Consider the following 21,266-nt stretch of genomic DNA (forward strand, 5'->3'; position numbering starts at 1 on the left):
TGTATTTTATATACAGTGGCTACATCCGAGGACCAAAATCGGACCTGGCAGCAGCTCAGTGAGATTAACAGTGGCTACACATACAGATGAAAAGAAATAAAATGTTTTTTCGTTTGGTTTTAATACAAAAATCCAGAGATATCATACATCGCCATCTCAGATTTCACCTTTCACATTAGAACCCAAATTAGATGAAAACAGGGAAGAAAATAGATTATTGAGGGGAAAAAGGGGGAGGAACAGAAAAAATAAAACAAATTCCAGATGCTCATAAATTTAGTCACCTTGTAACTTTTTTCCTTCCGTCACTTCGGGCAATGGGCTTGGATGCTGAACTCTGACCTTTTGAGGAGCCATTAAAATGAGCAGAGAAGAGCCCCTCAAGAGTTGAAACATCCTACTTCAGACTGTTACAGCCCCTGTGTACATGCAGATAAAATCATTTCTAACAAGTGACGACAGCAACAACACAAGTGACTCTGCCAGGAGAACCAGATCTAGAAATGATCTTCATCAATAGGAGTTTCACTAATCCATTGTGGACTGGAAGGTGTCTATGGTATTGCTTAGATCTATCCAACTCTCAAGATTATGTAAAAATGTTAGAGAATCACTGTACTTGAAATGGCACACATCCTTTACAGTTTTTAATCTGTGCTACAAGGTGCTCCATATTAACACACAGAGGATTACATATTCCAAAGTTTAACCAGGAACTGTGAGGAAAAAAACAAAAAACTGTTCACATGTGAGGAAACGTTCTTCGTGCTGTACACCTGCAGAGATTGCGCCTTGCTCACACACTGCCCTGCCACATGTAGATACAAGAGACACAGATAGGCCTGTGGTTGCTGGATGTCCTCAGTGTCTACTTTGGGTCCTCAGTAACTCCTCCTGCTCAGCTTCCTACAGATCCGTAAGAGATCAGATCCACTCAGCTCAGTCTCCCGTCCCCCAGTGACAGTTGTGTCCTATTGTCATTTAAATTAGCTTTTTAAAATAAGGGGGAACGCAGTGCGTGATAGGCTTGTGTCAGAATAGCACCGAGTCAAACTCGAGTGGTTGCTGTCACCGTTGTTGATCATCTCCGAGGAAACAGACAGTCTGTGTCAGTCCATCGCAGTTTCTCCCGACAGTTTGCCAATAACTATTGTTTATTTTCATTTTCAGCTCGGTTGTCAGCTTTATTAAAAAAGTAAAATGGCCATTCCGTTATCTTTCTCTTCCCCCCCCCCTTTCCCACAAATATACACAACCGCACACATGCTCTCAACGCACACACACACGCACACAGTCCTGATTTCCACCATGTGGGAGAGAGCCAAGCCATGCCAGGACAGAACCGATTAAGCTGAGCCAAAGAACGAAACACTCATTTTCGCTTCCCCATGTCTGGCTCTACAAAATGGCTGCCAGGCGTACCACAAGGCTCCGTGCTCGGCCCAATTCCTTCTCTCATTCGCTGTTGTTCTATTGCGCTCACATCTCATTGGCTAGCTCCTCCGTTTCCGTGGAAACATCTCCATTGGCGATCTTGGTGTTCTCCTCGTATCCCGGAGGCGTGAAAGCTAACGTGTAAGGGTAAAGCTTGTAGCAGTCTGCGCGGTACGACTCGGCACGCTCCTTACAGTCGCCCAGCACGGCGCTCCGAAGACACTCCAGGACCTCTGTGCAGATCTGAAGAGGGAAGAAAAAAAAAAACTACGTTAGCTCTACATATTTAGCAAAATGTATTTCTTTAAAGTCAGACTTAACTAAAAGTGATCCATCAACAGAGCCGTTTACAATTTACAGCGAATGAGAGGTGAAATGAGGGCTATACTCTGTACCATAATGACGACATCGATGCAAGTATTTCCACTGTGGTATCAATTTGTACTATGTACTTTTTACCAGAGAGGTGTTACATTGCATAACCCATGAATACCTGTATGGTTCTGTTGTTGAGTGACTCATCTAGTGCAGTGGCCAGCTCTGCTGCCTTGGTTTCTGTCGATGAGTCCAGATACACCATCATCTTAGCAGCTGCAAGAGAGAGAACAGTGTCCATGAGTCTGAACTACAGGAGGAATATAAGTTGGAGAAGCAAGATTGGTTATTTTAGGTATGTGAAAGTATTTTGAGAAAGAGAGAACCAAATAGTCAAGAGTGTTGGTAGCAAGTCAGTGATGTATGAAGGTTTTATGATGTGCAGTGGAATCTCAACCCTATACATTAGGAATACATAGGAACAAAAAAACTCAAGATGGAAACATCAAAAGATGGTACAATTTATTTGAGGAATATTTTATTTCTATGGCTACAACATCCAACCACCAGCTCCAGGCGATGGAAACGTTTTTCCATTATCTAGGGCTGGGCGATTTATCTATTTTTTTCAATTATGATTTGGTCTTTTCAACAATTATGAAAACAAGATAATTGAGATCAATCGATAATTGTGCCACATTCTGTTTAGCAATCGTGCTCTCCTTTTGTTGCGCTTTTCCTCCGTGGCGGTGTGCTATGAGCGGCTCTAGGTCTGCTTGAAAAAGCCCAGGTGAAGGTGACTCGCGACTCTGGGCTTTAAACTTCCCCCGCCCAGACCTTTCCACTTACCGGGGACGTGGACTCACTGTGCACTTCTCACAGGGCCCCATGTTGTGTAAAGATCAGACTGTCCTCAGTGCGTGGGGTCTGCGGCGCTGTTGGCGACGCACTCTGGCCGCCTTGAAACCCAGACCCCGTCTCATTTACCATGTGTTGTGAGTGGAACTTTTTTGCCATGTCTCTACCGTTCATATTTACACAACAATGTGTTTATGATTAAATCGTTTACAAGGGCACAAAGTTATACCTCATATACTTCATAGACATACCCTGCTAATTTTACTCTCAAAGTGCACCAGATTGAATAATTAGGGCCCGAGCTACCGACATCGGGCCGCGAAGGCCCTATTGATATTGTAAGGGGTATTATTAGGGCCCGAGCAACCGACAACGTCGGGCCTGCGAAGGCCGTCTTGAAATTGTAGGCATCCGTTATTATTCTGATTTATATTTTTCTAGGGATTGCGCTTGTAGGGGTACTTGCCATGCATGGAAACTCACCAGTTTTGCACACCTGTCAGGTCTGGTGGAGAAACTCCGCTGCCAAAATTTGCATATTTGTGTGTAAAAAAATGGCTCTCTAGAGCCCCCTGCAAATCGGACCGGCGACGCCCCTCGGCCAGTATGTCCGATTTACTTGAAATTCGACACATGTCCGACTCCGCTAGATCTACAAAAAAGCCTCTCAGACCCCTAAGCTCCGCCTACTTAGATTTTCCGCCATATTGAATTTAGTGAAAAACACATTTTGCAAGCTCCTCCTACATGCTGGGTCCGATTGCTACCAAATCTGCGGGGGATCATTATTGGATCTAGATCATGAAGAAGTATAAAAAGCTTTTTGATAGCTCTTAGCGTTTAGAAGATATGGACCAATAAACTTCTTAGGGGCGTGGCTTAATATCAATACTGATAACTTCTCAACCGTTTGTCCAACAATTACCAAATTTGCAGGATATGTGCACATTGCAAACTGAAACATACCCTGAGAATTGTTTTATTCAACCACTAGGGGGCGATACAGTAAACCCGCGAAGTTGTGCTTTTTGTCACTTTTGCAGATTTTAGCCTTCCTACTTTAACGAACTCCTAGAGATTTTAAGCGATCAACTTCTACTTTGGTCAGGATGCTCTTAAGACCTTTGTGATTAAATGTTATCAAAATCGAGAGTTTTCATCGAAGAACCTTGACGTGGCGGCCATTTTGCCTCATTGTTTATGAAAAAAGAAGTTGATATAACTCCAAGGTACATTATCCAATCCGCACAAAACGTCTTATGCATGATGCTACTTCAAGCTTGAACATACTTCACTTCAAAAAAATTCAATAACTCATAGCGCCGCCTACTGGCTAAAGGAAATGTCATATTTTATACTTTCATTTATTCCTCCTAGCCAGGTGACTTGATGAGCCTCAAATGTGGTAAGGATAGCCTTAAGACATTGATGATGCATCACCATGAATATTGTGCATTTTCGTTGAACGCTGTTGCCGTGGCGACGCATCTTTCGCCATGAAAAAGGAAGCTGATGGTTTAGTGACTTGGGATGGTTAAAAACTCATGCAACTTTGTACATGTGTCAAAGGTCATTGGAAGAAATATTCTATATGATTTTTTTAATCGTCCGTTTTAAATTGCCTCTATAGCGTCCCCTACAATATTTCAAAAGAGCAGCCCCAGCGCTACGTTTCAGCTACATGTATGGAACTTGGAGGGTACATGTATCCTATGGAGACTTAAATATAAGTCTCTTGGGACTATGCTCTAAACCCTACCAGAAGTCGCCGAATTTCATTTTTGTGTAATTTTTCCATAGAATTTGGCCTATTTCTAGTTGCTATACTTTAACAAACTCCTAGGGAATTTGTCTGATCCTCTTCAAATTTGGTCAGTACAATCTCAAGACAGTTGTGATTAAAAGTTATCAAAAGCTTTAAGTTTGACGGAATCGTTTAGCCGTAGCAGGCGGCTACTTTACATGATTCCCCATGAAAAAAGCTGATGTAACTCAGCTGGACTTGTTCCAAAAGGTCCCAAACTTCTCATGCTTGATAGAACTCATGGCCTGAGGATGTCTACAAGCTAATTTCCACTAATACTCACAGCGCCACCTGCTGGCCAAAGGAAATCTGCGTTTTGTGACAACACCTCCAATTTACATGACTTTTGCACCATGTGGTTTACACTTGACACAGAGCAACATAATGCATGTTTACACGCGTTCTGTAGCGCCAGGCAGCGGATATAGGAAGCATCGGACTATTTGCAAAGCATCATTTCCAGCATCAGGCGGTCCACCCGGGATTAAAAACGTCTCGCTCGCGGACGCGCCGTCCGTTCTCGGACGCGCAGGCTGGAGTCCCGCCGGCACCCCCGACGCGCTGCAGATTGTGAGGGCCCGTTCATCGCTGCTCGCAGCTTTAATTTAACTTAAAAATATACAACATTTTCTTCCACGGAGCATAGACGGTCTGAGGTGAGATGTTGTAGGTTGTGTCAGTATATTGCTAACCTCACTAAATAAATGTAAACCAATCCTTAAACAACATTGTGTGCGTGTGTGTGTGAGAGAGAGAAGCCTACCAGCCAGTCGGTGTGGTATGGAGTTCGAGTGCTTGGTGAGGTAGGCCTGGTTGAAGCTCATAGCGTTGCTGTCTCCGAACAGCCGGGTGATCTCCTGCTTCAGCACGGTCTTGACCACCTCCGGCAGCTCCTTGCTCTCAGAGACTGAAAGAAAAGTTGAGGAAGTTGAAGAAGCAATTGTGGGAGGAATGTAGAAAACAGACCCTGAAAAGAAGTAGGGAGAAAAGGGCAAGAGGAGGTGGTGGGTAGTAAGTTAGTAGGAGGAAGGATGTATGGATAAAAGTAATAAATAAGGTATGTTAAAAAATGAAACCAACTACATATGCTGATTCAACAGCTGTGGCATTAATGAGGAACCATCTCTCGTACCTCCATTGAAGAAGCGTACTAGACACTGGTGTAACCATGGATGGTCTGGGTCAATGGCCAACGCCCTCTTCACTGATTGGAGCATCAACAGGTATTTTTCTGAAAAGAGAAGACGGATTGTAAATCGGATTGAAGCAGAAATGAAAGTTAAGGGACAGAGGTCAACACGGTATGAACTAAAGAAAAAGTCAGTGAAGCATCATTCTAAGGTGCCCGCCTACCTTTCCTGAAGTAGATCTCAAAGGCCAGTAGGTGTGTGTCTATTTTGTCCTTGACCAGGTGTTTGAGAGGGATCAGGAACTTGACAGCTTCTTCCAGTGGACTTTCTACCTGTAAACAGGAATTGACAGAGAGGGAACACAAATCACTTCAACTCATTCGGCTCACCTAATCGCTGATGTGTACCTGTTTGAGCAGCGTCACAGACACATTTCCATTGGCTGGCCATTGACAATAAAGTTTTAAGGATTCTTCCTCTCACCTTGACCAGCTTGTCAGGTATTAGTTCCTCCTTGGGTCCTCCGATCTCCTCGTCGTCATCCTCCTTCTTCTTCTTCTGGTTCTTAAGTTGCTTCTCTTTCTCTGCGTTCTTCTTCTCTTCCTCCAGCTGGGCCTTCTTCTGGGCTCTCCGCTGCTTGTTCCTCAGCTTCTTCAGCTCTTTGTCCGAGAGGTTAGCTAGACAAGAGAGTGAGGCGTTAACGAGGGACAAAATGTACTAATGTCCTCTTTTATTATTAGGACAGCATTTGATACAGGACGGCCCCCTCACCAGTGTCGGCCTGCAGCTCTTTGCTGTCGTCAGTCAGGGGATTGTCATGGAGGCTCAGGTAGATCTGGATGGCACTGACGGCAGTCTTGTAATAGAAGGGATGCATACGAAGCACGTCCTCCAGCTTCAGCAGGTCCACGTAGGAGCGTAGCGTCATCTTTCTCATGCAGTAGGTGTGGAAATCAAACTGATCGTCGGTGATCTCCACAAAATGCTGATTAAAAGAGGGGAGAAAGGAAGATGTGAAAAGAAATGACATTAAGGATTTGACCCATACATAAAACAAAGATATAATTTGGGTAGCTACGGAGTCTCATGCAAAACATTTCATGCAATAACACACACAACTACAATCCCTGATAATGAGGGCTCACCCTTTCGATCTCGTGGCACTTCTTAAGGGCCTCCCCGAACTTGTTCATGGACTTGTAGGCGAGTGCACACTCCGTCTGGAACCACATGCACTGCATCTCGTTGAGGTTCTCCACCGCTGACGCTCCCTCCTGGACAAAGAAAAAGCAAAAACACAAGCATGAGCAAAGTAAATGACAAAACAGGGACGTGCTCAATTATCATGTCACCTGTTGCAAACAGATTTGTTTCCTATAAACAAATTGTAGGAAACTAAGTCATTTTGTACACTAAAATGTCATATGTGCTGTGCTCCGTCTGAATTCTAATTATTTTACATACAACCATGATTTTGTTTCGACGTTCAGCTGTCAGTTTCTCTCACCCGGGTGAACTTGGAGCACATTTCCTCGGCCTCTTTGACCATGCCAGCCTTCAGCATGTACTTGGCACACTTGGAGTTGATGAATCTGTCGGCGGTGTCCAGAGCCTGGGCCTCATCCATCCACTGGGCAGCCTCCTTGATGTTCCCAGCATGCTACAGGAGAGGTCAATACAACAGTCACAACAACAGCACAGCAACACTCCGCTTCTCAGTTCAACCGTTGACGTGTGTGGAGTATGTTACCTTGTAAATCTTAGCTTTGATAAGGAAGAGTTCGATGAGCGTAGGCGTGCTCTCAATAGCTGCGTTGATATATTCCAGAGCCAGTGTCTGTTGGTCAATGATGTCGTAGTGCTGTGCCAGGAAGTATTGCACCCAGAGCAACGTGGTGGGCGGCTCCTCCTTACCGTCATCTGTGACATAAGGAACTGTGTAACTTTACGTCTTCAGGGTTGTAAACAAAAGACTGTCACAGTTAACCTTATAAGATAACAGATATGTTAGTTATCTTCCATAAGATTTGAATGAAACCAAACCTTGTTTGAGGCACTTCTTAAATTCCCTCAACATTGTTTTTTAGAAAGACATCAAACTCATCGTCATGACCCATTTGCTCCTCACCGTTCTGGTTGAACATTCTACAGCTTTTCAATGTGGTTTCATAGCTGACGACCAACTCCTCTATTATTGCCACCTGCAAAGAGAAAGAGGACAGAGTACATTACTTCACCTGCAGTATGGAGTACGCATCTGTGAGTGAATAGTTCATAATAACTTAAAAAGGGATAGTTTGGGTCTTTTGAAGTTTGCTTGTATGAGGTACTTATCCGTCACTTACCAGTCGGTTTATTACCAACAGTAAATAGCAATCAGCAGACTCCTAGTTTGAAGAAGCAGACAGGAGAACCAGCAAGGGAGCAAAGTAATGTATTGCTCAATATCTGTTTAAGAGTACGCTATATTTAGAATATTTTCACCACCATACCTTGCCATAAGACATCTGTTTCCTAAAGAGAATTGAGGCCATTCTCTATGCTCTCTTCAAAGCCACCAGACTCCTTTAAAAAAAACAGTAATTTTTACCTCGCATTACTTGGGTGTTGCTGGTCTACCGCTGCCTTGATCAGTTGGTTTGTTTGCATCTGTGCGACTGGGGTAAAAACCCAAGTCACACAACACTGACAGCTTCAGTTCCCAGTTGGAAACAGTGTAAAGCTGTCTGACAGCGAAGTAAACCAGCAAAAAACAAAACTCTGAAACGTAGTGTACGTACATTGCTTTGCTCCTGTGCTGGTACTTCTGTCTACTTATCCAAACTAGGGGCGTACCGACCATCTTCTACTGTAGTAATACAATGACTATGGATAAGTACCTCACACAACCCCAATTCTAAAAATCCAAACTATCCCTTTAAACCTCATTCACAGGAAGCTCTCCCTCAGACTGAGCTCTCATCCCTCAATGCATTATGTAAGCTGGTTTAAAGTGAAGCGAGGAAAGGTGTCATTGTGATTTAGCTGTAGAGCAGTCATTCGTCATGTCTTAAGCAGTGCCGTCACCTTTTCTTTGTCGTTGTACAGTGATTTGAGGGTGGTGAAGACTGGCGGACAGCCTTTACTGAAGTTCAACCGCAGATATCTGTCCAGACACTCTCTGAACTTCTCACCTACAGAGAAATACGATGAGATGAGAAGATCATAAAACATGAAACTCCACAAAACAAGTAACAAAGAAAAGTGGAGTAAAAACAATCTAACAACTGAAGCTTGTTGTAGCTGGTTCATTTATAAATGTTGTCACTGTTTTGGTTGAAAAGAGATGCGTTACTGCCCACACCAGAGAGGAAGTTGAGGGGCAGTCGGCGAGGAACCAGTCCTTTGGGGAACTTCTCCCAAGCGTCTTCATAGATCTTTTGTCTCTCTTCTACACCGCCTGGAGAAAAAAGAAAATCAGTTGTGTGGACGATTGTAGCTTGTACAATGAATGTGGATACTTTTATAGTCAGTGATGATGATGCTGGCGTTATTAACACAAAGGACAATGCATCATACCTGGCTTTAGGGCATTTTCCAAGCCGCGATAATAGGACCAGTTCTCTGGGTTTCTCTCCTGCAGACGGCGGTAGACCTCTGTTGCATCACCCAGACGCTCTAACTTCAACAGTAACTCTCCTACGGAAACATGAGATGAGAGCTCTGGTGTCAAAGTACATAGAAAGAGTAAAAAGCGGCTCAATTTAAACTGAAAGTTAGAGAAAGTTAAGACAAAAGTTTGGAGAAGCTTAACAGTAACTCAATATGAATTTGAATCTTGCAAAAGATACAGCCTCGACATCAGGTACAAAACTCCACCCCTGGTGTGTAAAGGCCTTCAGTGAGGAGCACAGTGACCTACCTCGAGTCTCCTCCACTGCCAGTTTGTCACAGATCTGCTTCTCATAGTTGGACAGATGCTCCAGGGCCTCCTTGTAAAGGCCTGCTTCTCTCAGCACCTGGTTCTGGTACAGAAGCAGCTCGCTGTATTCGTAGTCCACTTTGTCTGGAGACGTCTGGGAAAACAAATTAGGTTGTTAGTGAACTCAACATTTTCTACAAGCGACAGTGGAAAAACTACAGGAGCTCCTGGATGGCCTTCTGCATCTATGCTGTTCAGGAAACTCTGCATCATTCTTTTTGTGTGTGTGTGTGTGTGGCGTTGCCTAGTCACGTTAGCTTGTTGCGTTACATATATGGCACAAAGACAGGACGCAGACTGGTCTTATCAGGAGCAAGGTGGTGAGAGGGACAGAATGAGCTCCATTGTAGTTGTGACCGATGAACAGAGACAACATCCATATTTAAAACTCGGTTGAGACAGTTGAACTAAAAAGCCTGCACTGTAACTCGGCTGCATCAAAACGGTAAGCCAGACACGTACGATCTGACAAGAAATGTGAGTAATCCTGTTACTCATCTTACACTGCAGAGTGTTGCACAGCATCTGCGATACACAAAGTACTTCATATTCATGGCTCTTTGTTCCATCAGTTCCCATATCTCGCATCATGTAGAAAGAATAAGCAAGACGGATATTATAGAGGAGAAATGGTAAACAGTTACTGGGTCTAACCTGTTGTGTTTTCCGGAACTCTTCAATGATCTTTGCAGCCATCTCGTAGTCCTCCAGGAGGTGATATGCGATGGCATAGCCGATCCAGGAGGCCCGCTGTGCCGGACGCAGCTGCAACAGCTGGTACCGTGTCTCCTACAGCAAAAAAATTATGCAAACAGGGTTTTTTTTTTTTCATGTGCACCACCAGAACCAACAAGGTGACCTTATGTCAAACTTATGTCCTGTGTATGATGACTCGAGGAGATATTTTGCTGATTCACGGTATTGACACCAGGCTGTTACAAACTAGCTCAGGGAGAAAAACAAACAAAAAAAAACTAATATTAGGGGTGAAACGGATCACAAACTACAACTTTTAATACATAGAAGATAACTTTTAAAGATGACCCGATGACTTTTTGGCCAGAGATACAATTGCCGTTCGTTGATAAGCCGTATCGGCCGATACTGATTGTTTTTGCTTTCGCTTTTAGCTCAGGTGCTGCAAACAATACCGGTTCTCCTACTGTCAACAGTTCAACACAGATTTCCACAAGAGTCAGAGTTCAACTACGGTCCGTTACACCGCGACCTGATACACTGACTTGGAGCCCCTCCATTCTCATCAATATTTCTAATCCTTTCATCTTGGCATTTTATACCTCACACTAAATAAGCATCTAAATCCCAGGCTGTGTCCCACGAGAGCTGTTCTACATTGTGACGCCTGACTGCAACCGGATGTCTGCCTGCTGATATGCTTGGTCCTCTCCAAAGCTGGAGCCATACTGTGTCCTGGACGAAGCAGAGCGACAGATGGGAGTGTGTATTCCAGAAAGTTAATTATTTTTTAAGTTCATTTTACTCTTGTATTACAAAGAACATGTGTCATATTTCTGGAATTTGCTTCTCAAAACTGGGTGTAGACACTAGAGTGCCTGACCCTGTGCCCTGACCCCGAGTGTGTCAGGATGACTGAAAATGGGTCTTCCATTATGATAATCCAAATGGTATCTCAGAATAATGATCAACTGTCAGTTCTCACCCTGTAGCCCTCCAGGTCTCTCATCTGGATCTGCAGCAGGGACAGGTCTCGGAGGATCTGCAGGTTGTCCTTGTCCCACTTCAGAGCGTTGCGATAACACTTGATGGCCTCATCGTACTTCTTATCCGAGCGCTGCAGTAGGCCGTATACATGCCAGCCTGGGGCGCACATAAAGTTAAGGAACAATCTCCATTCAAACAGATGTTATCAAAACACTATTAAAAAGGTGTAAAGAAGAGCAGAGAGACGTTGTGGCCCAATAAGCCTCTCCTGGTTAGAGGGGACAACCGATTCACGTATCAACGACTTAATGATGGTTCTTCAACATTGTGACTTCTTCACGGAGTTTACATTTAAGAAAACACTTTCAAAATTAGAGGTAAACAAGATAAGTGCTCATTCCATTGGATATTTTTAGCAGCACACACCACACCACTACATGGAGGATAACAGTCACTGCTGAACATGGTTTGAAATAGGGCTGCAACAAACTCACTTTCATTATTTTCTCCACTAATCGATGAATTGTTCAGTCTAAACGGGTCAGAAAATACTGAAAAATGCAATTCACAATTGAATAAATAAAAAAGTCCCTAAGATTTCAAAACAACAATTCGTATATACGTATATCAGCATACATCCCTCAAAGTATACACTGCAAAAACAAGACACATTTCTGCCAAAGAATGCTGGAGATAAGAAGTGACTGGAGAAGCTAAAGAAGACAGCAGTGCGTTGTCTGCTCTTAGATACAGAGTGTTGACTTCAGGCTGAGGCTGCCCAGCACTTATCTGCAGGAAATGGGCAGAGATTTCCCTCAGGCCTGGGAATCACAGGGAGAGAGGCAGGAAGGGAGCAATAGAGAGAGGACGTGGTGACTATTCTTCACAAGAACTCCTCGGCACAATGAGCCTCTCAAGGTCCAGCGGCATCAGACTGTGTGTGTGTGTGTGTGTGTATACACACAAAGGGTCTGAATACTTATGACCATGTGATATTTCAGTTTTTCTTTTTTAATAAATTTGCAAAATGTTTTTTTCTGTCAAGATGGGGTGCTGAGTGTACATTAATGAGAAATAAAATGAACTTTTTTGATTTTAGCAAATGGCTGCAATGAAACAAAGAGTGAAATATTTAAAGGGGTCTGAATACTTTCCGTACCCACTGTATATACACATATATACACATACACACACATATATATATACATATACACATACATATATATACATATACACATACATACATACATACACACATGCATACACACGCATACATACACACATGCATACACACACATACATACACACATGCATACACACACATACATACACACACGCATACACACACATACATACACACACGCATACACACACATACACACACACATACATACACACATGCATACACACACATACATACATACACATACATACACACATGCATACACACATACATACACACATGCATACACACACATACATACACATACATACACACATGCATACACACACATACATACACACATACATACATACATACATAGTAATCACGAGCGGCGCTTGGTCGTGCACCGCTGAAACATGTCTAGTGATTAAACAAAGGCCAATTCGCTATTAAATGCTTTAGAAACAGGACGTCGTAAAAACTTTAATTTGAGTATATATGTTGCAGCCAAGTCAAATTGTTTACTGGATATTTAACCTTTGCTTCTTTATAAAGCATGATATACTTGACTTTTTTCTTTACAGGGCAATAAAGTAGTCCATAAATATGAATTTACAGATAATTACAATTCCTCCTCAGCATTGTGGAGGTTAGTTTACGGCTCTTAGTTGGTTAAACCTAGTCTATGGGCATAAATATGAGTCACACTCGTTGTCTTTTTGATTCTTCACAATTCATTTTGTTTGTACACCCTCTGGTCTTTCGGAGAATAATGCAACAAGCGGCACACAAAGTATTAACACTTCCATTAATGCCCGGAGGTGGGGCGCCGTCTGCGGAAGGCTCGCCCTACGGCGCCAAACGAGAGTAAAAACAAAGCTTTACTCCTCCTCACAACTTGATCTGCACCAAGCTAACCAGCTCCGAAACTAATCTTCCTCCAACCATTTATCATTAAACTTGCATCTCCCCATCTTGGCTCATCCGTAGCTTGCTAGCTAGCTAGCAACTGAGACATCAATGTCTGTATTTAGCTAACAGCATACACTTCTATAAATGAGTCTCATTGTTTAACACTATCTTCATCAAACAGATACAGGTTAGTGGACGCTTTGTGTGCGACAGGTTTCCCAGCCTTAAAACGCACCATCAGCAAATGTTATACCTACTACAGATTTAAGACAATTTATGACCTTAATTTCCTTGATTTTATTGTAAGCCCCTTTAAGACTTTTTAATGGGTTGCAGTAGTGCTGGGTGGTATGACCAAAAATGTGTATCACGGTATTTTTTAAGATTCTGCCGGTTTCACGTTTTTTTTTTTTTTCATCCTTGACTGTGTTTTTATATAGGTTTATAGTGGCTTACTCTACTGTCAGAAGTACATAGAATATAAAAACATTTTAATGTCATCATGTATAAAGGCTTTTATTACTATAGAGTGTGCTCGTTTGTTCGTATAATGTTGGGATAGCAGTTTGGCTAAAGTATTTTCACCCTGGTCAGACATACCTTGAATCCAGTGTTTTAATCATTGCGCTGAGCCCGTCTTTCTCGACTGTCTGTAGCGGGACCATGTCCTTGCATAGCTGGATCGTTATTGCGTTCGTAATGTCGCTCCGCCGCTTGCTTTTCTTGTCATATGCTGCCTCGAGCAAATGCCTCTTCAAGCGATGTCTGACCCTTTGGCTTCTCTGTTTCACTCGCTAACGTTACTGGGTGACGGCCTCGAATCCGGCGGCCGTCATCACACTCTTGATATTCCAACACATGTTTTCTGCTGAGGTGCTGGAGTAAGTTGCTCGTGTTACCACCAGCTGCAACAGTGGCTCGACAAACTCGCAAATCGTCGGATTTTTTAAAACCAAAACACTTCCAAACAGCAGACCCAGCTCCTCTCTTGGGCACAGACTCTGTCGGTGCATCTCCGGTCTGTCTTTGTTCATCCTGCATCGCTCTTTTCTGTTCGTTAATGTAACGTTACTGTAGCGACGGAGCCTCTCGCTGTTAACAGACTGTTGTGCTAGCGAGCGAGCTGTACCCAGCATGCTGTTCAGTGGTGAAATTTTATAAATGTACAATTATTAGTGTTACAAATTGTTTATTTGTCACAAACTGTTGTGTCGTGGTGTTTTGCCATGTTAAAGAGCGTTAGTTGTGGGTTATTAATTGTTGTGTTATAAAGTTATAACCATGATTAGAGGTCCCCCTCAATACAGTTAAGGCAACTAGCTCAGACTGTAGCCTTCTTAGCGGCGAACAATATATTTAGCTGCCTGTTGAAGAGTGACAGCAGTTGTTTCGGCTATGCAATGGTATGACGGTGTGTGAAAAATTCATATCATACGGGAAATTAAAACCGGCATACCGCCCAGCACTAAGTTGCAGGGTCAACCCAGAGAATAGCTCCTGCACTAACACATTGTGCGTGCCACGACATGAATGAGGATACAGACGTGGCTCCTGAGGTCATTGCGCAGGCCTCTTCTCACCAGGTCGTAAGCCTCCTCCTTCTTTCCCAGACAATTCAGGGTCAATCCCTTCATCGCCAGGGTCTCTGCAGGGAGTAAATGGCACAGGAGAGTAAGAAATACAATGCATATTTCCCATAGACAGGACAACCTTTTCATTCATCTTTCCGTCCGCATGTCTAATGCTTACCTCCATGCTCTGCAAACTTGGGGTTGGACAGAATTTGTTTGCAGAACTTGAGCCCATTTCTGTACTGCTTGTGTTCATAGCATCGCTGTCAAAGAAAGCAGAGAGAAATCACATTAAGCCAAAAGAACAAGAGTGTTGTATCAGATAGAGACAGAGAAGCAGCGGAACATTCATCCTGGAGTTGACAGCCATATAGACTGTCGATTGAATTACTAGAAAACGTGCTACATCGTGATATTTATCGTTATATGAACCTATATCGTAAAAAAGCATTTTGACCATATCGCCCAGTCCTAAGCTAGACTTAGCAAGGAGAAAAACTACGAAAAAAGGACACTAATTTCTGCAATTTCACTTTTTTGTGATCCATACTAAAAGCTGGTACATGGGAGCAGAATGTCAACCACAGCTGGACCGGTATGTTACAGGATTCTACTAATTACATAAAAGGACCTTAAAGAACAAGGAACAACATAGCCTTGGTAAGTCAGCAGTTTAAAAGTTCTGGTCACAAATTCAGAGTGGGTTATACTTGTTCACCAGCAACATTATCAGATAATGTACTCCAGAATTATTCCCTAAAAACTATCCATATCATTAACATTCTACACACAGCCGAGCTCAATGTTGAATCCGACTTTTTAATAAAAAACACACAGTATTAAACGACCTTGAAGGAATTACCAGCTTTTTGCCCTAAAGTTATATTTAGTATGCAGTTGCACAATAAACAGAACACCCCCCTCCTTTTAAGCTGATGTGTGTGTGTGTGTGTGTGTGTGTGTGTGTGTGTGTGTGTGTGCGCGCGCGCGTGTGAGAGAGACAGCTAGGAAGAGTTAAGCTGGCAGATGACATTTCGTTGTCCCACCATCAACTTCACTCATGGTGAAAAAAAGATGACGTCAACCTCACATACGGGTGCCAAGGAAGGTCGGTTATGAAATGACAAGTAATTCAATGTTGAACTACATGAGGACTAGAAGAAGGCTAATGTCCTGCATGGTGCTGCTTCATCAACAATAGTGTGCCCTGTCTGAAATCATATGGGACAATGTCACACAAAAGTGTGCATACTAGTTCAAAACAGCTGCATATGTGTAAAAAAGACCAACTGTTCAATAGGGCCGTACCTAACAATATTTTTTTATCGATTATTCTAATTTTTGCATTGGTGTTGAAACAATTTACAGAATGTTCTCACTTAAACATGGCTGTTAAAAGTAAACAGAAAATATTAAACGGCCGAACAACATCATGAGATGATGCAATGGTGTAACGGTATGTTACCATCACAGCAGCGGTGCCAGAATTACCATGAAGAAACATTGATAAAACTATGTAAAGGGAGTACTACTAACAAAAACACGTTCCGCATGTTAACAATCATGTGTCATGCTTTGACAGGGACAGAAAGTAAACAGTAGGTGCTGTCTGGACAAAGCGCTCAGGCATAGCAGTCGTACTACTGTGACAAGCGATTTCCAACTTAGAGTTTACTAGTGGAGCAACAGATCATAAAACTCACAGATCGCATCGTATCACGGATCGGAGTCAGGGATCAGAGAAAGGGGAGCAAATATAACTTTTAGAGTAAGTCAGGCCATAACCATGTTGCTGTGAAAACATCTCCCTCAAAACAACTGTATTTATTAAAGTTTATCCCAAAAAAGATTACATTTGAACACATGATAGCCTAAAACTTGTTTTTACTGAATAGAGCTTGAACGCATCATTATGTAACTCAATGCAACCTTTTGTCATGTTAGCACCGTTATTTAGTCACACTAACTAGCCACCGGCTGCTTAAAGCTAACTTTAACTAGCTCTCCTCCGGCCGATTATCCGCCTCAAACACTTAACTGTGTCCCGATTCAGCGGACGCACCCTTTGAAGGCTTCAGCCTCTGAAGTGGGAAACATGTTTGGTTTTAGGAGAATGATGGTAGTACACACCCATACTGTACCGTTTATTTCAGGTAAATTTAGCAACATTAATACCACCAGCTGTGCTTCATATCCAGCATGTTATCTACCTCACCCAAAATAACTCTGCCCCAAGTTACAGAGAGAATCTGTCAGAGCGGTGGCTCTAAGCTGCAGGGCTCAAGTGCAAACAGGCTGGATTTAAAAACATTTCCCAAAGTACTGATGCCACATTCTCATCATGTTGGAAGGAAGGTGGTGAAGAGAAGAGTCTTGGGGTTACAACTGAAGATAATGATGGTGAACCCTCAGCACCAGGGTGTCAGCCTACTTAATTACCTTAGAAGGCAGTGAAATTAAAATGGAGTTAAGTTTGTGCATTTGTGTTCATAAAGATTTCATACTCTTCTTTATTATACAATACCTCGTCAGAAATATTTAAGCTATCGGAAAAAGAGAAGTATTTGTAATCTAAACAATAGTTCAGTGGTGTGACATCCTAAATGGTCATGGCACCTATATTGTTCTATACACAAAATACTACCCATAATGCATCTAGACAGTCCTGAATAAATAACTTTAAGAGGCAGACGTCCCACTTAACTGAAGCTGTCCAACAGCTTGAGCGCTGAACAAAAACATAAGGGGTTTCTCTTTGATGTGGGCGAGTTGCTACAAGTATCAGTGAAATTAATTACCTGAAGTCCAGTTTGAGGAATAACATCCATTAGTCAGGGTCAACTTTCTAGTCAATGCTCTGTGAGGCACCATGGGACTTTTTAGTTTCTCTCACTACTATTAGTTTCTATTTTTATTATTTTCTCACTTTACATCCCTCTGTCTGCAACAGTTGTATCACTTATTGTGCAACTAAGTTAAAGTTAAAATTAGGAGGAATTGGCTTGATAGGATGTATGGCCCTGCAAGCTTCAATGCAGCACAAAACTTTTCACGTCAGAACAAGACTGCAATAAAGCATGGATTAAAAAAATGATTTGTGTGCAAGGTTCAGCTTAAGTTCAAGATAACGGTAAGGAAAAGTGCCCCCCCCCACAGAACGAAACTCATCAAACTCCAGTGCCATGCAGAAGTTGGAGAACTGCCAAGTTTTATCAATGCATTTGGGCACTCAGTGGGGGAAAGCAAAAATAAATAGGGGTGTGGTCCACTTCTGACTACAGCCTGTGAGAAAAGCGTTTCAAATCTCATATCACATCCCCGCTGCAGAAAGAGCAATCAATGACAGAACATTCATCCAACAACAACTTCATGCTGATGAAACGCTGTCAGACCTCTTAACTAGGAACAAGAACTAAAAGGTCACTTCACTGTATTCAAGTTGAACAACGATGTTTACCCGAGGACATTAAACTGATCCTTCTTTATACTAATCGTAGATTCTAATGCAGAAATAAAGACTGTTGAACCTGCAGTACTATACATTAAAAAAGTAGCAGTGCTGTGCAAAACACTATTTACATCCAACGCATTTAACGTTGCAGCACCACAACAATTTGAGGGGAAAAGTAACACTCCTCTGAGGTCTGCAGGAAAACACGGGCTCTAACTTCTCAGGATCAGGTGCAGCTCACAGGTGTGCTGCCAGAGGTGGAGTGGATGAATGCTGGTAAACAGCCACCAACTCCCAGCAGAGCCTGTGCTTTTGAAAACAATGAAGGTTATCTGAACTAGTCAGTGACATTAAACTGGTCAGCGTAAAGTAAAGCTAGATGTGCTTGCAGAGATGTTAAACAGGACACACTAACAGCCAACAAGCACGGCAAAAGAGGAAGACTGTCTATTTAAACATGCAGCAAACACCACAGCTGTTCAACAATGTCTCTAACCCACATGACACTGTGTGCAAACAGTAAATAAACAGATACTCGGGTGTGGAAGAGAGGGATGGATGGATGGGTAGCTAGCAGAGCACAGAAGGCCTGAAGCAGCTAACGTTACAGATTTGCTGACACAGTTGCACCGGTCCATGCCTCGCTTCCGCACGTTCTCACACATGCACGAGCTAAAGTTAACGTTACCAGTTTGCTCTAATCCAACCTACACCGGTGATTTGTGTGACTATGGATACCCCACACAGACAGATTTAGACCGACATTTATCAGATAAATCAAGATATTTCACGCTAGTTGGCTAGCATTAGCCGATTAGCTAATGTCAAGTAGCCAGTGTGATGAGCTTCGCATAGCTGGTTAGCATGGCCCACGTCTGACACAAAGTTAAGAACACCGGCCATGCATTCACATAAATACAGACAAAACGTCAAAGCAGTAGTAAGAGGTTACAATAGTCTGGAGGAGCTTTGAGCATACACGACCGGTACACTGGCTACACATCGTGGAGCCTAGCGGTAACTTATCGGTTGTTGTGTATGAAGAGCGGTGTGGCCTAGCCAAGTCTGGCTATTTAAACCAGCGCCAATATACTTTTAATGCTGCTGTATTTTAATCACTTTGAACACACAAATCACAACATAGTCAAGAACAACCATTGTGGCTTTAAGTTACGGTGACAGCGCATGTCAGGGCCGGGCTTGCTAGCCCATTCAATGATGCCATTTTGCTAACACACGGAAGCTAACGCTAGCAGCCGGAGAGCTACACCGACTCACACACACAGTGAATCGTTAAACTCCACCACGTCTCCGTGCAACTCTTTAACGATCAACTCACCAGAATCCTCTTGAAGAGAGCGTTCTCTTTCGGCGGTAAAGTAACTGTCGGCATCGTTGCGGTTGGGATCAGTTTCCCCCTCGACCTCAGCACATGTAGCTAAAGTTAGCCCGGGTAGTCGAGACGAGTAGAGTCGAGTGATGGCTCGGGTTCCCCTGCTTCAGCCGCTCCGCTCGATTGCTCCGTCTTCTTTCTCATCACTCACTTCCTCCTCACGTGGTGAATCCAACACCTTTCAAAATGGCGGCGGCTGGTTTTATGTCCATGCTTTTACAATGGACGTGTTTAGAGCACAGGGTAGCCTGGAAGGTTGTGATAAATAAAGTTGAAGATCCCCTCCATACATGATTTTAACACACATACAAATGCTCTGCTTGGAATAATAATTTGTGTCCAAAAGTTCAATTATTTTGTTAAACATTATTAAAATGCAATCTAGTATTCTAATATTGAAAACTCTAGAAACGTACATGTTGATTTAAAAAATGTAATTTCTGAACACAACATATTTTCTATACAATCTATACTTCTCAAAGCATAACAGTTTTCATTGTATTTTCTGTGGATGATTCAAGTTTACATATCACACTTGGCCTTCACCCCAAAACCTGATGTCACAAAATCATCTTTTAGATAGATAGATAGACTTTATTCATCCCCAGGGGGAAATTAGTTTGTAGCAGCAGCAATTTACAGAGTGAAATAAAATATAAAATATTACGTATGGAAATGCACAATATATACAGTACAATAAAATAACAGAGCAGATATTGAATTTGAAGAAATAGAATAATAAAAAATAAAAATAATCTCATTTTAAACTCAGATTTAAAGTGACCACAGAAAAACTTTCTCTCTTCAGGAAGTGAAGGAGTAATCGACCTTCTAGTGTTGAACTTTGTGTTTACATCGTTTTCCACAGTGAAGGTCCAACGCTCACGTAAAGTAACAAGAAGCAAAACATTTGTGAGTGTTGGTGGAGTTTTATAAACCAGTTACAACCTATTTATAAATGTGTACTTTTCACTTTTATTGACCGTTTCACAAATCACACCATGTTCCTATATTATAAAACTCAACTTGAAGACTTATTCACTCAAGGTTAAGTCATCCTATTGTCTATGTATGTGTGTATTATGAATATAATATATAATATATAGGGCATATATAATGTATGAAAAATTATGAAAAATTATTTTGTGTTCTTACATAGATTTAATGATATTTATTCACTTTAATAAACAAAAACAATTATTATTTGTATTATGATACTTGACCGTATAGCTTTCTAATGTTATTGATTATTGTTATAAAGCATTGTGAATATTTACGAGTGCTTATAACCATGACTATACAGGCAGATTATTAAGCGAAATAGGTACGTTTGTAATGCATTAAAGACATGGGCGTCATAGAAAATGTTATCATAAAATGGAAACTAAATTCAGGGTACATGGACTAGGACACGCAGATTAAGAACCTGTTCAGCACAAGGAATGATGATTTTATTAATTGTATTAAGCCTAAATGCAAGCACTTGAAAATAGTCAGTTACTGAATGTTTTTGATACTGCATTGGCTAAAAGCTTAATATTGTAATGCCATCTCTTGTCTGAGTCGCTGGAAGCTGTAGCTGCCAGAAG

The 21,266-nt window shown here is 42.2% G+C and overlaps 1 protein-coding gene across 1 annotated transcript; it reads right to left on the reverse strand.

Moving 5' to 3' along the window:
• Positions 1 to 111: 111 nt before the first annotated feature.
• On the reverse strand, positions 112 to 19,797 carry naa15b (N-alpha-acetyltransferase 15, NatA auxiliary subunit b). Its single transcript, XM_031867192.1, has 20 exons — positions 19,624 to 19,797; positions 15,012 to 15,096; positions 14,803 to 14,907; positions 11,184 to 11,341; positions 10,157 to 10,291; positions 9,443 to 9,596; positions 9,100 to 9,219; positions 8,885 to 8,980; positions 8,608 to 8,714; positions 7,670 to 7,742; positions 7,292 to 7,461; positions 7,049 to 7,201; positions 6,687 to 6,815; positions 6,313 to 6,526; positions 6,025 to 6,218; positions 5,765 to 5,873; positions 5,544 to 5,642; positions 5,175 to 5,318; positions 1,928 to 2,025; positions 112 to 1,677 (listed from the first exon to the last, which is right to left on the reverse strand). The coding sequence occupies exons 1-20, from the start codon at positions 19,675 to 19,677 to the stop codon at positions 1,480 to 1,482; spliced, it is 2,595 nt and encodes an 864-aa protein (XP_031723052.1). The 5' UTR covers positions 19,678 to 19,797; the 3' UTR covers positions 112 to 1,479.
• Between the last annotated feature and the right edge of the window lie 1,469 nt (positions 19,798 to 21,266).

The sequence above is a fragment of the Anarrhichthys ocellatus genome, unplaced genomic scaffold, assembly GCF_004355925.1.
Source record: "Anarrhichthys ocellatus isolate YVR2014 unplaced genomic scaffold, GSC_Weel_1.0 scaffold38, whole genome shotgun sequence".
Taxonomy (NCBI): Eukaryota; Metazoa; Chordata; class Actinopteri; order Perciformes; family Anarhichadidae; genus Anarrhichthys; species Anarrhichthys ocellatus.

What these genes read in the sequence shown, in the direction of transcription:
- naa15b (XM_031867192.1), bottom strand. Translation starts at nt 19,677, where the DNA reads ATGCCGACAGTTACTTTACCGCCGAAAGAGAACGCTCTCTTCAAGAGG. An exon ending in TGTACAACGACAAAGAAAAG is followed by an intron (nt 7,743 to 8,607) that starts GTGACGGCACTG and finishes TTCTCTTTGCAG; the next exon opens with GTGGCAATAATAGAGGAGTT. An exon ending in AGTGCCACGAGATCGAAAGG is followed by an intron (nt 6,527 to 6,686) that starts GTGAGCCCTCAT and finishes TCTTTTAATCAG; the next exon opens with CATTTTGTGGAGATCACCGA.